This window comes from Glandiceps talaboti, chromosome 21 (genome assembly GCF_964340395.1).
Source record: "Glandiceps talaboti chromosome 21, keGlaTala1.1, whole genome shotgun sequence".
In the NCBI taxonomy this organism is placed as follows: Eukaryota; Metazoa; Hemichordata; class Enteropneusta; family Spengelidae; genus Glandiceps; species Glandiceps talaboti.
In genome coordinates this window covers 17,302,111-17,320,588 of record NC_135569.1, presented here as the reverse complement: position 1 = coordinate 17,320,588, position 18,478 = coordinate 17,302,111, and the positions used below count along the sequence as shown (strand labels likewise).

At 36.1% G+C, this 18,478-nt stretch overlaps 1 protein-coding gene across 1 annotated transcript in view; it reads right to left on the bottom strand.

Annotated features, from left to right (window-relative positions):
- LOC144451314 (histone-lysine N-methyltransferase MECOM-like) overlaps nucleotides 1-12,100 on the bottom strand; it is a 180,856-nt gene extending 168,756 nt beyond the window's left edge. The window contains 1 exon segment of the mRNA XM_078142118.1: nucleotides 12,031-12,100. Coding sequence (XP_077998244.1) covers nucleotides 12,031-12,067 — 37 coding nt within the window. The 5' untranslated portion in view covers nucleotides 12,068-12,100.
- Nucleotides 12,101-18,478: the final 6,378 nt, after the last annotated feature.

Here is an 18,478-nt window from a genome sequence, read left to right as displayed (position 1 = left end):
CTTTGCAATATATGTGATCACTAGGCTGTTGCTATGGGCATGGTCTTGTTGTTAGAGATATTTGCACGGTTTTGGAATCTTTATTAACTTGCCTACCGTTCCCACTTTTCATCATTGCAATACAAACCATCATTTAGCTGTTGCTATGGGCATGGGTCTTGTTGCTGGGCATATTTGCATACATTTTTTAAAATCTTTATGCACTTACCTACCATTTCCTGCTGTTATCTTTGTAACATGTATCGTCATTTCACTGTTGCTAAGGGAATGGTCATGTTTGCTAGGGCCAATTGTGTCAAAATGTTTTCAACATTAACTGCAGAATACCTCCAAAAACATTCCCACCATGTTTCAACTCCATTCACCATGCAGTTTCAAGATATACGTTTTTGACAATTTGAGATTTTTAGACCTAATTTGCATATCACTGATGATGTCATCGTATTATGAATACAGTTTCATCTACACATCTCCAGATCAAGCCTACAAATTAACACCAGCCTAGTGGCCCAGGGCCAGTTAAAGTTGCTGTTGGGCAGATGAACTTTGTTGCAATCGACCCAGTTGGGCAGCTACTTTTTTCTGAAACATTTTGATAACCTAGCTTAAAATACTCAATTATCATTATCCTTTGATAAATAAAAAAATCTACACTCACTATTTCCCATTAACTCAAAAGTAACCACGATCAAAGATGCTAACGCACTGATCTCTTTACTTCCTCATTGAGTAGCTAGTTATGTGATGACCCGTTCACCTCAGTGCAACTTTTTGTATATGGAAGTGTACATTGATAGAACGAACAGACAAATTTGCACATCAATACGCCTTCAAGTGATTCAGCAAAGCCATCTAAACGATGTCTTGCTGTGACCTGAGTTGATCCTACACTGTTGAATTATCAAAAGTTTGTTGAAGTTTGGATTCACCAAAAGTTCGAAAGAAGGACTTCCTAAGGAAGCCAGTGAGAGACAACGGGCAAGAAAAGACAGAGAAACAAGTCATTGAGAATGACATAGTCCCCGCTATGATTGGGTTTTAAGGAATTATCACTACTCTGATCACGCAACAACATTTGTGAACCTAAATCAAACAGACTTAGATATGTTGTGTCTGCTTGTTGGACATGGAACATGCCTACAACAATAAAGGATGGGTCGGGTTTGGGGGATAGTATCACGACGAAAATGGATATGCACATGTATGTCATAGAACACTGTCCTAATACCAACTTTGAATGAGATCTGTTCAAGCATGTCTGAGTTATGGCTTTGGACATGGAAAATTCGCAAACAAAATGGCTGCTAGGTGGCCATATTGGATCGTATCACAACAACAATGAATATGCACATGTATGTCATAGAACACTGTCCTAATACCAACATTGAATGAGATCTGTTCAAGCATGTCTGAGTTATGGCTTTGGACATGGAAAATTCGCAAACAAAATGGCTGCTAGGTGGCCATATTGGATCGTATCATGACAACAATGAATATGCACATATATGCCATATAACAGTATGGCCAAGTATTGAAGTAACCCACCTAGTCAGGGAGTGATGTATGAATCACAAAAACAACCTCTTGAATGCTGCGAAAACATGGTTTTATTATTCACCAACACCTAAACAGAAGTTCCTTAATTCAAGAGACTTTTTTTCCGTTTGTTGGGTCATATCACAACTAGTATAAATGATGATACGTGACGAACACACGTCAACCAATTTCTTGCGACTATACACGGATGATAAGCGCACAGCCCAAGGAAGCCATGTATGTAGACATTACCGCATTTAATACTTGTACCTGCAACTCTCGGTTTTTAAAACGTCCGGTTCCGACATAGCTTTACATTTTAGGATTACCTAATTCCAAATTCTAGACGGGTTAGCTGTTTAGACATGAGGAGATTCATCGTACCCAAATATAAACAACACTGCACGCCACTACGTAGGTAACGCCATGTCATTTTGTCAACGAAAGTTAACAAAGTGGGTGCGTGATCAGAGCCGATCGTTCAATCGTAGTGGCAACTTTTAAAGGACCTTCATGATAATTGATTTGAATAGACTAGTTTAGTAAAAGTTTGTTAACATTAAAGGTGCCTAGTCTATGAATTTATTGTGGGGGGGGGGGGGGGGGCAAATCAAGTTTAGTGAAAGTTTGTTAACATTAAAGGTGCGTAGTCTGTCAAGGGGTTGTTGGTGGCCAAGTGGTTAAACCACTTGCCTCTTACCACTGCGGTCAGGGTTGGAACCCCATTCAGGGTTCGATTAAATTTACCATGCTGTAAGTAAGAAGAGTGTCGTTCAGTTTGACTCTACCGAACAACGCAGGTTTTCCCCGGGTACTCCGGTTTCCTCCTGCATTAACACTGAACTTTGAGGAAGGTCATTTCTATAGGTGTTAGTCACCTGTGTGACTCATCCTGACTTTATATGTCAAAGCTGAATAAATAAATAAATAAATAAATAAATAAATTCATGGTGGGTGGGTGGTTACTTCTGTTTGATATTGAAACATGTCATTTCAACCACTAACAGACAACCAACAGCACTCTAACCAGACATTTGTCTATTATAGATAAACTTTGTGGTATCAAGATAAACTTTGCGGTATCAATGCCATGGGGAACATCATAATTTAAGTTTTCAAGTCTTTTTATGCATACCTATCTACTTAAACTTAAACCCCTAGATTTTCTCTTAAAATACATATATATCATGTATTTGCTTTTTGTAGACTGACTTTAGATGAGAATGAATCCTCAGTTACAGACAGTGGCACTTTAAGGTTTACATTGCAATGTACCAGAAATCCTTTCAACTATGCCAACATTTGATATCTCAATTTTTTTTACTTCACACTAAATCCTCTTGCCACTGTCAAAAAAAAAAGAGATTCCTGAGTCTCTGTCACTTGATGACATTCACAACTGTGTACTTTTCAAAACCACGGATTATACAAGAAACATTATGCCTTGCAATAACACTAACAGGTATTTTTTATTTGACATGAAAATTCCATTGCTGAAGACCACTTAAAATAAAGTTAGATGACATTGGTGATGTGATTTCTCCAATCTATACTATGAATGAGTTCCTTTGTGGTGTGGGGTTTCTACAGAGACTCTGGTTTACACAGATGACGGGCAGGGCAAAGTGGGTTGATTTTCACCTAGTTGCAATTGTCCACGAATCATTGAACAAGCTCTGTTTTTTCCCCTTCCTGCTCAAGCAGCACTAAAATGCACATCCAGGCTATTAGTATCTCTACATTTTATCTGTGGTATGTGTTTCCGTTCTTATTGTATTACTTATCTACTCTATGGATGACACTGGTTTCAGTCTGCTAACCTTCACATCAACAAAACCATCACATGGTCAAAGTAACAATTCTACATTAAACGTCAGATAACGACTTTAAATGCAACATCGTAACACTATCCTAATATACATAGAAATAGCATCTTCTGACTCGCATGGTCTGTTTTCCTGTGTATTCAATTCTTAATTCGCTACCATTTCATTGCTGGCTAGGCGCGATCCTTCACTTAGTATCAAAATTTACCGTATCCATGGCAACGGGAAATGAACAAAGCCACTGAAAGTGGTCTAAATAGAAATGTCCTTTTTTCACTGAAGTGACGCTTTTATAGGAGATAATACTCTAAAAGGATCCCCCTGTCGACTGATCAAGACTTAGCTGGTCGCTTTATTGATGGAACAAGCACTTAAATGAAATCAGCAGAAGTCTTTATGTTATGATTGATAGTGTTCTGAGTTCCTATAACAGGTCACAACTAAATATGAGTGGACCCAATAGTCCCACGATGAAAGCCATGATTACCCTAATATCATCACAGCATTTATTTTAATAAAAGCTGACCAAGACATATGCGATGAAGTAATTTAATCAATTATATACATAATAGTCAGTTTGCTTTGAGATAGAGACAGAATTTTTAATCTTCGCAATGCTCTTGTCAAACACAGATATTTTTTCATTAGGAGTCGCAGCACATCCTCACGGCTCACCAGACTTCATGTAGACAATCTCGCCATCACCATGATATTATCCTCTTTGGTTTTATCACATTGCCTTGTCGTTTTTTTAGCAGAATTAAAGGACATTCTCAAACTTTGTATAATGATGATCGCTTAGGTAAACACTTAGACACTAGATAACTAGGAGGGTCACTATAATCTCTTCTCTAAACAAAGACCTTTCACATGATTCACCTAACAATCCAATCCCATCCCAGTGTGGTTGGTTTTGGCATATTTATACAGCTGAATTAGCCTAACAAAGCTATTCTTTGTCTTCAACCAAACACTATCATCTCTATCACTACACAACAGCTTTTCATTTTTTCAGAACCGAATGAGTTAGACAACTATCTCTTGTACTCTTTAGACCTGAATGAGTTGCACAACTATCTCTTGTACTTTGTAGGACTAATGTCCTCCACAGATTAAAGTAATCCAGAAATTGACTCAGATCTATACTGGCTTCAACTTTTTTGTGACAAAACAAATTGCATGGGGGAAAAAGTTCAGAAAGGAATGAAACGGCCTATATTTCAATTTAAATGGGATTGTAAATACAAGATAATGTACTGACTCAAACTTTCTTGCACAAATATAACAGGTAATATCACACAGACAAATATAACAGGTAATATCACACAGACAAATATAACAGGTAATATCACACAGACAATAAATATAACAGGTAATATCACACAGACAATAAATATAACAGGTAATATCACACAGACAAATATAACAGGTAATATCACACAGACAAATATAACAGGTAATATCACACAGACAATAAATATAACAGGTAATATCACACAGACAATAAATATAACAGGTAATATCACACAGACAAATATAACAGGTAATATCACACAGACAAATATAACAGGTAATATCACACAGACAATAAATATAACAGGTAATATCACACAGACAAAGGGATTGGGGGGATGCTAATGGCCACAATTTTAACTACAAGGAGATTAGAAATGAAAAATATCTTGAATAAAATAAAAGACAAAAAACAGAAGTGGTTAATAGAAAGAGAGTGAAAATAACAACAGATTATAAGTGAATGGGTATGAAATGAAAGTAGTCCAAAATGTGAATATTGACAAAAAATTTAAAAATATTCCAGAAGAAGAAGGAAGTGAGGATGAAATGAGGACTGTAACTATGAAAAACAAATCCAAGAATATATTTAAATGTGAAAAATGTGAAAACAGAAATTAACAGACTGAAAATAAAACCACCAGCATCCCTCAAAAGAAACCAAGTTAAACAATACACAGTGAAAGTATTAGCTGGCCGGGATAATAAATATGAGAAAAATAAAAGCAAATCATATTAAAATAATAGCTAGTTAAAATGACAATATCCTAGAACAGAAACCAAGTTGAACAATAACTAGAAAAGGAATAGAGTTAAAAATAAGTGAAAACATCCCAGGACATGTAGCAAATAATAACAAAACGGTCCAAAATACATGTACAAAATGTAAGAGATGGCTGGAAAATAAAAGTATCAAATGATTGAAACCAAATCAATTGTAAACAAATAAACTAGAATAGAAAGGAACTTTTAAAAAAATAAAACATCTCAGGAAAGAAACCAAGTTGAAGAATAATTTGCAAACAAATAGAAACAGGCTAAAATAGATAGGATGTGAAAAATGAGAACATGACAGGACAGAAACCACACTGAACATAGATGCAGAGACCACAACTGGCACTGAGATAATAATACTAAAATGAATCAATAGGTCAGAACTAAAACAGTCTATTCACTCACTATCACCTAGTACAACATGGCATGACACTACTACGCTGTGTTATGAGGGGTTCACAGACTGATTACTGTACCTGTATAATCAATAGGGGGGGGGGGGGGGACCACTCAGAAAGATAAAGTCATTAAGTAAATGTTAAAAGAACTCTATCAAAATAAAGAACTACTAAATGTCCCTAAACGATTACTGATTAGTAAAAGTCTTTGTTTTTGTGTGAATACACCTATTTACCTGGTAATTTGCATGCAGTTTTGAAAAACGACAATGACGGAAATACAATCGTCTGCTCATTGTGGTGGCTGACACGCAAACATTAACAGTTCTCTGTTAATGAAGCATCGTTGACGATTATTGACATACGACATATTCAGTTACATTCACCTTGGTTTTTTTAGTTTTGTCTACCTTGAGGTCTTTGGAAATAGAGAAGTCACTTTTTCTTGATGAATGACAGCCCTATGTTTGTGCATACCTTAGCCACCAAGTAAGAACACTGGTTGTTATTTAAAGATGAAACTCATTCAATGGCTGACACGTCACTTTTTTCAGAAGATTTGTTAAAGCCATATACATTTTTTGTTTAAGTGGATCCACCTAGCAATGCTTACATTTCATTTACACTCTTTCTAAGTTTAGAACAAAGTCCATTGAAAAATAAGGTAGCGTCTCGGGAGAGATACTACTGAGATTAATTTGATGTTGCATTTACTGAGGCATTCACCACAAAATCTCAACAGACATCTCATGAACAAAGCATGACGGCTGTGAATCAAGCATGGCTCTACATAAAGTCTTGGACGATCTTTTGTCTATGAATTACCGCCGAGAGATGGTAGGTTTTAGCAGTAAGAGACTCTTGTCTGTTGGAGATTGATTGATGGAAATATGGTTGATCTCAAATGTGGCGTCTTTTGTGTCGGACAATTTAGAACCAATCTCTCTGCAAACAAAGACATTTTGAGCTAGAGGGGCTTTCGCTCCTTCATTTTTCACTAATCATTAAAGTGAAGAAAGATATGTAGTTGATGAATCATTTATGACAGGCATTTGAATATCAGCCAACCTCACTCTGATATTTAATTACGATAATTCGCCCTACCACAATGACATACAGCCATTTGCCTAGGGGACCCCATCATATTTTATAGTAAATAAGCTCTCTCTCTTGTATACCATACTAAATCATCTATCAGTATTATCAGACCATGGGATATTATATACAAAGTGCAATTTGGATACAAGAGTACAGCAACTTGTGGTATTTAACTATATTGTCATACAACATCTTTTCCAACCTGGTTAGTCACCACAAATGATATATATTGTAGGTCTTGTCTGAACTTTGTCAAATCCCACAAGACAGGACAATATTGACGAAAAAATTATTGAATTCAAAAACTCAAAATGTACATTTTTATATTTTTTCAAAAATCTACAATTTCTGCAATTCAAATGAAATTCTTCATAAAATTCCATATCCACCATCTCTGCACATAGTTTCAAAGTTAACTCATTTTGATGCAGCTTCAATCCACCATTTAATTTCTGCAAAAATTTCTAGATCACCAATATCTCCCTTTCTTCAAAATCTATTTCTGTAATTTCAAAATCCATAATTTTTGTGACAATTTCAAAATTCATAACATCTGACAATTTCAAAATCCATAATTTGTGATAATTTCAAAATCCATTAATTTCAGCAATAATTTCAAAATCTATCAATCCTGTGATAATTTCAAAATTTCTGTAATAATTTCAAAACCTACCAATCCTGTGATAATTTCAAAATCCATCATTTCTGTAATAATTTCAAAATCTACCATTTCTGTAATAATTTCAAACTCTACCATTTCTGTAATAATTTCAAACTCTACCATTTCTGTAATAATTTCAAAATCTACCATTTCTGTAATAATTTCAAAATCTACCATTTTGTAATAATTTCAAAATCTACCATTTCTGTAATAATTTCAAAATCTACCATTTCTGTAATAATTTCAAAATCTACCATTTCTGTAATAATTTCAAAATCTACCATTTCTGCAATAATTTCAAAATCTACCATTTCTGTAATAATTTCAAAATCTACCATTTCTGCAATAATTTCAAAATCTACCAATCCTGTGATAATTTCAAAGCCTACCATTTCCCCTCCCAAGTCTAAACTTATTACCCCACTACATACATCCTACTTCTCATTCCTTCCTTCCTCATTTCATTCTGCCAAAAATCTAACTGACTGGAATTACATGATGTTCATGTGCGTCTACCTCACACAAGATCTTTTTCAGCTTAATTGTTTGCCATTAAGTTTGTTGGAATCAACCATTTTCTCACAAAAGCCCATCCATAAAAATATCAACACTTCCACCTTAAATCCTGGCTGACTGTACAAAACTTATGGACATCCCATCCCATCTATATATATCTTATGTGGATCATATATTTTATAATCCTGTCTATATATGTATATATATGTGTGTGTGTGTGTGTGTGTCTTATATGTGTACTCATACTCACTCCTTGCAGTCTCATGACTTCAATTTTGTAATGCTTCTAAAAATGTGTCATTACACCATTACCTGTTGATATTCCAAGCAATAAACTTCAATGACATGGGGTTTTTTTATTTCCAAAAATGAAATATTATTCCTGTTCCTTTGTCTATCTTAGATCATATTCCTTTCCAAACAAATACCTAACAACATTGCCTTGTTTAGTTTTCAGAACCAAAGAATTATTTTAAGTAGAGGAAAGAGAGGAAAATCTGAAAAACTTTTATTTTATAAAGTTGATGGAGATCAACATAATGAGTGCAGAACTTAGGAAAGTTTGACTACCTGGTAACAAAACACACGCACCAGGAAATTTGCACCGATCACAAAAGTTCTCACCCATCTCCATTGGTTACCAGTTCGTCTCAGGATTGACTACAAAATTTTGCTGTTAACTTTCAAGGCTATTCACAACCAGACTCCTGCGTACATCAGTGATCTGCTCCAGTCCTATATTCCAACTCGTACACTCCGTTCATCCACCAAGAAACTTTTAACATCTACAACCTACAAAACCATCACATATGGTGGCCGTGCATTTTCATATGCTGCCCCTAAACTATGGAACATACTACCACTCGACATCAGAGAATCTCCAAACTTGGAAACTTTCAAAAGAAAACTGAAAACGCACTTATTCTCCAAAGCATACAGTGTGGTTTAGCCATTGAGCGTCATAGAGCAAAACAATGTTTTTGGATTTTGGCACTATATAAACTTTGCTGATTGAGTAAACAAAAAAAAATCTTTTTTGATTGATGTTCTTTACTATTATTCAATATTTTCTAATAATTACAACTTGTTGAAATTGCAGTGCTAAAAAACTTGATCAGTTGAATTTCCACTTCAGACAGGAAGTTAGTTATTAACTCTCTTTTGAGCTCCTTACAGGCTCTCACCCACATCTAAGCTCAACAGAGGAAAAGACACAGACACAGACACACACACACACACACATACACACATACATACATACATACATACATACATACATACATACATACATACATACACACACACACACACACACATACATACATACATACATACATACATACAGACAGACAGACAGACAGACAGACAGACACAGACAGACAGACAGACAGACACACCACATTCAAATTCAAACTAACACAGAAATCGTGGGAAGTCATGTTAAAATGTCTTAACATCTGAAAAATGATTTCAAATAAAAATGCTTACAAAAAAACAGACGTGTTCTAATACTATTGGCCATAACAATGTGTTCAATACTATTGGCCATAACAATGTGTAGGAAGTGGTCCTCCAATTAGATGTATACATATATACAAACAAATTTGAGATATTGGAATTTATATAAACAAATACTTTTTAGCACTCACTAGAAAGAGAAACTAAATGCCTGCCACAGAAACATATGTACAATGTAAATGGCATTAGATGTGTTTTTGACGGTTAAGAAATTAAACAAATGTACGTTACCTCAGCCACAGTGAATTGAAAACTTACTGTATGGCTGGCCTGAGGATACAATCCTGGCACATTGATGAAGTGTTTATACACCAGATGGTGGGGGAGCCTTGTACTGAGGCCATGTAATCTCTACTTTCATTAATAGACGGGACTGTGTCTATAAACTAGACAATGGAATGCTCCCAAGATAACTTTCTAAAATAGCAAAAGATCTGCTTTGGGCTGAAATCTAGGCCTGTAGAGAGAGATTACAATATACACAGTGTGGTTTGTCCTGATAAGGCCACATACAAGGTCAGCAGACAGATACTCATACCACACAACCACTGTAATTAGAACCATCTTTATCAGAGGATGCAACAAAAATATTGCACCCATCACTTCTATCAGCATGCTTTTTGTTACCATGACAACATCTACTGTTTAGCCACTTGCCACAACATTGTATCCACAACTGTTTTGGTAACATTCAGATAATTTCATGACAATTTTACTGATAAGGTGAATTTGATGGCATTCCTTGGATTTTAATTGTGGATCTGTTATCTCTTTCAACCACTGACTGATCAATTAAGAATTTTAGTTTTCAATCAACCTTTGTGGACTATTTGTTGAGTGTTATCACTGTCTGTGTCAGTCTTAAGCATTAGTATTATTTTGACTTTACATTCATACCAAAAGAAATGGAACAAACTCAACATCCACCATCTAGAATTACACCTTCATAATACCGACGGTAGGAATACAGTTTACAAGTGTCAGAGAGGTACTCGACAGGCCGTCCGAGTCCTGCAGTGAATTCACTGGCGCGTGAAGAAGTTTCTCTACGAAAAGTACGCACACAAACCACCCTTTTTTATGGTAATCATGGGGTACAACTTCCCACATTGAAAACTTGCGGTCTGATAGTCGTAAGGGAGGATCCGTAGCACAAAAGAACCGATGTACCTTTAATTCACAACGAAATGTACGAGGGCTCTTTGTATAGTTTGCCTTGTAAATGTGTCTGCCCGGCCCGTCTACTGTTATGATCGACGGTGAATGATGCCACTATAGCATGGACTTTGAGCTCATCCAGCTGCGGAGTGAGACTCGGACGAAGACGCTTCACTCGCTCAACTTCCGTAGTGTTTATGGTAATATTTTTGTCAAAATATTCTCCCAAAATAAGCTCACGAAGTCAAAACAGTGCGTTAGTTTATACTGCCAATAACGCAGAGTTTTAAACAGGAAGCATTGTTGATTTAGCTCGTAGTAAAAGGATACGAAGCGGCATACAAAAGACGTGCAGAGAAAATGAACCATCACACATTATAAAGGTGTTGTTTGGATACATTTATACAACACAGCGGTGTTAGTATCTTCTCCTATTTTATTAGATCCGCCGCCTTTACCGACCTTCATTCAGCCGAGACATTCAGCTAAATATCACATTATAGTTTTGGTTGAGATCAAAATACACACAAATAAAGGAATGCCACATTTTGAAAAGACGCTTCACCAAAAAGTATCGTGTTTCGAAAGCCGACTGGTCTGAAAGCCCACCTCTGAAAACGAAAACGGTCATTTCACTCATATCACTGTCGAAACCTGAACAGCGCTCTCTGGTTTAAAAAAAAAAACTCATCAAACATCACTGAAATAACGGCATCCAGGAAACTTGTGCCACAAAGGGAACCCCTTTTTTCAAAAACACTCATTTAATTGAGTATAGACGCCCCTTCGGATGACCGGCGTAACGTCTTTTCAGATGGTAATGACGGTGGAAGGTGAAACTACATAGAACAAAGTCACCGGTGTCGTTTTTTACAGGAGATCCCCAAGTTGACCTCGTGGAAGAACTTCCGAAAGTCGATTAAAAAAGTATTGTGTGCCCTCGCCTGTTGAATTTTGATGAGTGAATGTACTTGGTAGTTTGATAAACAGCGGCTGATGTGGAGCAGGAAGTGTATAATACGATACGTCAGGCCAGAAAAATTTCATGTTCGACCACAGTGACATGAATAATGATTTCTCTAAAAATGATAATGTGTGGAGCTCACCACTAACACTGCGACTCAAAGACGATCTTCAAACTGAGAATCCATAGATCGTCCGATGCCAGTCAAATAAACCATCAGCACACTTGGAGCTACCAAATCACACACAAACGAGTACACGGACGTTTAAAAGAGAAAATCAAACTTACTTTGAGCGAGTTTTCGTGCTTTTCCTTTGGACCGCATTATGACCACACTGCACTTCACTTGCAACAACACACACTTGTCTTGTCAACATGGCCAAAAGCTACCTGCACGCATGCGCATTTGTATTCGCTGGAATCTGAGGGGTGAGATGTGTCTGACAATTTTTGTTTTCCCCCTAGGGAATATGGGGTCATTTAATTGTACGTTTATGAATTCTGTTAACTAATATCCCTGGAAATTGACGATTCAATCAAGTATGATGGTACACTATATGATATTTCCCACGGTCATCTCGAATTTCGTCTCTCCAAAAACAGTCGGAAGTCTACGCGCCAAAACTATCCCTCATTCTACAAACACCCTTTCACAAAGTTGAAAAGTGAATATCAGGCGACATTTCACTGAATAAAATGTAATATCGACTTCACCAACGTAACTTGACATATTTCAGCCGACAAGATGGTCGCTTCACGTTCGGCGGTATCATAAAACTGGTAATAAATTAATAAATTAATCAGCAGAGCACAATATAGTTTACAATCAACGAATTTTATCTTCTCTTTGTTTTAAGAGAGCAGTGTATAGTTCACCTCATGTGTGTTTTTAAGTAAACATGGATTCTGTTGTGCGCGTGCGTGTTAAACGTCACAGAGCGCATCAAGCGAGAACCGACAGGTGTTTTCCGGTATATCATTTATCACCCAGTGTTTTTGTATACTTTCTTTGTTACTGACAGACTAAGCATTGCAACTCTAGATGGCGAGCTCAGTTTTAAGTTTCGCGGCATAATCTCCCCTCCCTCCTGAAAAGACACATTGCCATGGAAACAAAGAAGTTTCATGATTTAACATATTTTATGACAAGCTTCAAGAGTCTACTTTCAAAAGTCAAGGTCTTCCTAAAAGACGACCTTTAGCCATTTATCTACCTAAAAACACATATTTGACCCCCCCCCCCCAAAAAAAAAAAAAAAAAAAAAAAAACACCAGTCCTAGAAATGAATGTTTACAACAGAGAAACAGAACAAAGTATTTGTATATCTCTCGCGTTCGTGACAGTGTGTTTTCAGCGGTTAAAATTTGAGTTCTGACATATGTAGCCTAATTCTATTGTTTGTGATGACTTGTCATAATATTACTTGATAAAACTGACATATTTTCACAGCTTGAAGTCTGACGACTTGGGCTCTTTAAGGGGTTAATATCTAAACATCAGCTATTTTCAACTTTTTGGATCGATCACACTATCTTCATAATCTTTTTCGCAGATTTAACTACATAGAGGCAAGGGATTCACTGGGTTGCTAGCAATGTGAAAATCAAGAGTCTATTTTAGCGACCTATATCCAGTGTGACACAGGGATAATTCTAAAACCGACAATCTATTTGAGCGAACTATATTCAGTGTGACACTGGGAAAATTATTATACCTTCAGTGTTACCATGTGGTTAGAAATTACCATTCGACGGCTGCTACCCCGTGTGTACCACAAAAGGGGTGAGGGGAGGGGGGTAATGTGTGATTTTTTTAATATCTTCCTCAAACCACCAACTGAGCATCTTCTCAAGTGATCGAATTGGGTTGGATATAAAATAATGTTCAAGTCGTTAACTTTTCTTTGAATGTTACTGCTTTTATCAAATACGGCATTTGAAAACGAGAACGCTGAGAAAAAAACTATTTATCATGTTTGAGAATGAATGAGATATACTGTTTTAGATTAATATACCAAATATTCTTAGATGCCATAATTCACAGTTCAATTCATGTAACGGTTTGTAAAATATGGCAACACGTTCTCTGGTTATTGTTAGACTTTTTACAAGTCAAGCAAAACCTACCATCTGGTTAGCTGTAACGTGTACGTTCTTTCTATAACTTAGTATGTTTTATTCATACAAAAATATGGTCCCCCTCCGCCGTCAAGATATCAATCGTAACTCTTTATTTTGTTTAATTAAATTTAATCCGTTCATTCAATTGTACATAAAGTTAAATATTTCAATGGTAAAAATCAACAGTTGGCTACTAAATTAATCAAACGACATGAATTAGAAAGACGTAAACACATCATTTGTATCAGAAGGGGAGTCCACATGGTCAGGTCGTATTCGTGTCAACGTTAAACATACTGCTAAACGTGCTGCAGTTGTGTGAAGGGGTAAGAGCCGACTTAATCGTTTTGGGGTCTAATGTTTGCTGCATATCTATTTAGCTACTCGCAGTATTCTACTTACTGACGCACGGTTAGCCATCACTTGAAACTGACTGAACTCAAACCTGGTATTAACGATCATGGGACGTGATTCAGTATACGTGTAAAAAGACGTTCATGAAATGCCTAGCATGCAATCAACAGTTTTAACAACGCCAGAAGACACCTGTAATGTCATAGAAGCCATGCTTCAACATTAACACTATAAAAGAACAGTTTAATGATGGAAGTATGTGGGTTATACTTCCATGGTTTAATCAATAATTTCACTAGTCTAGTTCCTATACGACGCGTTACAATATTAATTACTACGATGATCGTAGGAACGAGACTATATTTTCTCCAGCGTAAAAAGCTTATAAACTCAGTTTGTGGTAGTTAAAGCATAGACGTCACCGGAGAGAGTGTCTCTAACGTCTATGATTTTACCTATAACTAACTGTGTTAGTTGTCTGTGTCTAACTGTAACTAACTGTGTTAGTTGTCTGTGTTTTTACCAATCGCCCTCAAAACAAAAGCGCTCAAACAATATGTCTCATGCTTGACACATCTCATTTTACCTGACAAGGTTGTGAAGCAGTAAAAACGTTCAATTATATTGTTTAGGGAGTGATATTTAAGTCTAAAATATACCATTCTGTAACAATCAATTCTTTAAAAGACAAACTTTATTTGTTTGTTTGCAAGTACTCATAACTGCCTCATATGTGCCTATATCGGAACAAACTCTCAATTTCAGTGACTTGTTCTTGGTCCCCTCCTCCAAACGGTGTTGTTATGTTCTGAAAATAGCAGTAACCATAGACGCAGACCCTAGATTATATAGGGCAAACCATAAAGTTAGTATGAAGGACCCGTCCTACCTACCTCCATGCATGGGCTAACCCATGCCCAAACGTACGTAATATATGTAAAGACAATATAGTTTATTTTGTATTCTTTTTTTACTGTGGACACTTTTTTCGAAATATTTTATTAAAATCGAGTCCATATTTAAATTTCCCCAACATTTTCCTGTCATTATATGGGTTAAAGCATGCACAGGTTCATACAGTCAGATTTCGTTTACACAGCTCTATAGTTAAACACCCACTACCCGATCACGACGTTACATACTCTGGCATTTTTTCACGTGATACACAGCGAACATAATTGATGCGCTAATCCGACCGCTCCCTCAAACACACAAACCAATGTCATCTCCTATTTACAGCCTATCTCTTACTATTGTACACGACTCCTTAAATGAATTTGAAGTAATTCTTGTTTTCAAGGGAGACGGCTTATTTTTCACGGCTGACCAGTCGATCAGGTGAAGGGGAAACAGTTTCTTTACATTTGTATTATCTGTGCTTTGTTACAGGGGTCTTAAGTATCTTCAGGCTGAGCTCTGTCTGAGATCCGGTCCCTTTCTCTGTCTTTTCAATAGTATCAATAGATAGCAAATAATCACTGTCGCCTCTCTATGACCGCTTCGACGAAGCGATAAGATGTGCTGTGCCCACTAGGACGAATTATCTCCCTAAGAGCGACTCAAGATTCTCACCGGGACGGCGGTGTCTTTTATCCCTGGATCGTTCCCAGGGAGATTGCGTACTCTCATGTCACCATTGTTCAAACTTTGTGTATAGTAAGCGGCAAACAACGTACGTGTCTTCACAGAATACCTAGTTCGTTTTTACGCGACGATGGAAAAACACAGTAAACTGTCCTTGCAAATCCATTCCAGAAGATAACAAATGAACAATAAAAATATCTCAGATTAGTTGAACAAAAGGAAGACAAACAGCTGTGATCTGACTGGATGACGTCATTATCTTCGTCGTCTGGGTCTTTCTCAGACAACGATAACAAATGTTTTATCTTTATACGAAGACAACGATTGACTGTGCGAACCTTATATCTCAGGACAATGGATCTACACCACACGTAGTAGAAATACAAAGTTCCCAACTCAAACGATACCTTTCCGACAATACTATGATTTTTCATTGGTCTATATAGTAGAGATTATCAAAACGGGCCATACACGAAATGCTTCTGTGGTTTTATATGATTTTAACATTGTCATACCAATGACCCCTTATTAGGCTCACGTGTCCGCAAGGTCACGTGTACTGAATAGCATGTCAATCTGTTGACAAAGACTGAAATGTGCAGTCGAAAATTTCACTGAGGTAAATTTTCAAGTTGTGTTTGGAACAAAAGTTCAAATTGAATACTATGGTTTACCAACACAAATGAATTTCTATTTGAAGATTGTCATATCAAAATTCAGAAGTGGGTGACTTTTATGATCGTGATGATGATGGCGATTGTGGTGATGGTGATGGTGGTGGTGGTGGTGGTGGTGGTGGTGGTGGTGGTAATTAATGGTGATGATTTCAAATAAATAGTAGGAATTTGAAAAGCATAAAGAGCGCAGGGCCTTCATGAGTATCATTTACCAGAATTGACACGTGACAACAATTGGTTGACACGTGACAAATATGACCTGTATCGTAATGCCTAGCGATAGCGTCAGCCAGCATCGAAACATCTGTCTGTTCCCCTATTTCAGCACAGTTTTGACGATATCAGATTTGATTTTTGTTTCTGCCTGGCTTTGTTGTGTACTTGTAGTAACTTGATTGCCTGTGAACATTGTTAACAACAGTGCTGAAGTAAAGAATTTATTTTTTTCTTCTGTTTATAAATTTTCTTACATTGTTGCTGTTTATCAATTTTCTTACATTTTTGATGTTGAAATTGAATGTATGGCCAGCTTACGTCATAGTCGCAAAACCACTATCCCTCTTTGCGGCAACATTAGAATACATTCCAATAACTCTTTGTTTCACGACAGCGCAAAAAATACAGTTGTGGCTTGCGACTAGTTCAATCGTAGACCCTTCCTGTAGGGTCTATGGTTGATGTGATATATAGACTGATAGGGTATATAATATATATGTGATGTATAGACTGATAGGGTCTATAATATGTATGTGATGTATAGACGGATAGGGTATATAATATGTATGTGATGTATAGACTGATAGGGTATATAATATGTATGTGACGTATAGACTGATAGGGTCTATAATATGTATGTGATGTATAGACTGATAGGGTATATAATATGTATGTGACGTATAGACTGATAGGGTATATAATATGTATGTGATGTATAGACGGATAGGGTATATAATATGTATGTGATGTATAGACTGATAGGGTCTATAATATGTATGTGATGTATAGACGGATAGGGTCTATAATATGTATGTGATGTATAGACTGATAGGGTATATAATATGTATGTGACGTATAGACTGATAGGGTATATAATATGTATGTGATGTATAGACGGATAGGGTATATAATATGTATGTGATGTATAGACTGATAGGGTCTATAATATGTATGTGATGTATAGACGGATAGGGTCTATAATATGTATGTGATGTATAGACTGATAGGGTATATAATATGCATGTGATGTATAGACGGATAGGGTATATAATATGTATGTGACGTATAGACTGATAGGGTATATAATATGTATGTGATATATAGACTGATAGGGTATATAATATGTATGTGATGTATAGACGGTCAGGTTCATTACAATATGTAGCTGAACAAGTTATGCATTTTTATATCATAGTTTGCAATTCTAAATCTTACTATTATTTTTATAACATAGTTTGCAATTCCTTTATTTTTCTCTCTCTTCATAGTGAACTACACAGTCACTTGTCAGTTTTGTGGGCTAGGATTTTATTAATGAACAATTTTAAACCAAAATTTTAGCGATTACATCGATTATGTGTCTATCAAATTATTTCGATTGGTTACAATATACACACGGCTGTGAATTTTATTTTACGAGAATTTAAGATAATTTAACAAGATGATACATAAAATTGATTATAATATAAACACTAAATTGTGGTTATAAGATCAGATTGTTCAATAACATAAAATCCAAAATCCATGTGGTACATATGCTTATATTTACAGACGATAGCGACTACGAGAACGAAGGCACGGATAGAGCAAATAAACACAAACAAACAAACAAACAAACAAACAAACAAACAAACAAACAAACAAACAAACCACATGACAGAATGCTTAAACAGAGAAAAAGGCAACGTGAGCAAATGAGTTATCTAAATATTCAACTAAATATGCGATGAATATACAATGTATACACATTTTTATACAGGATTAAAAAAACTTTCAGTCCAGAA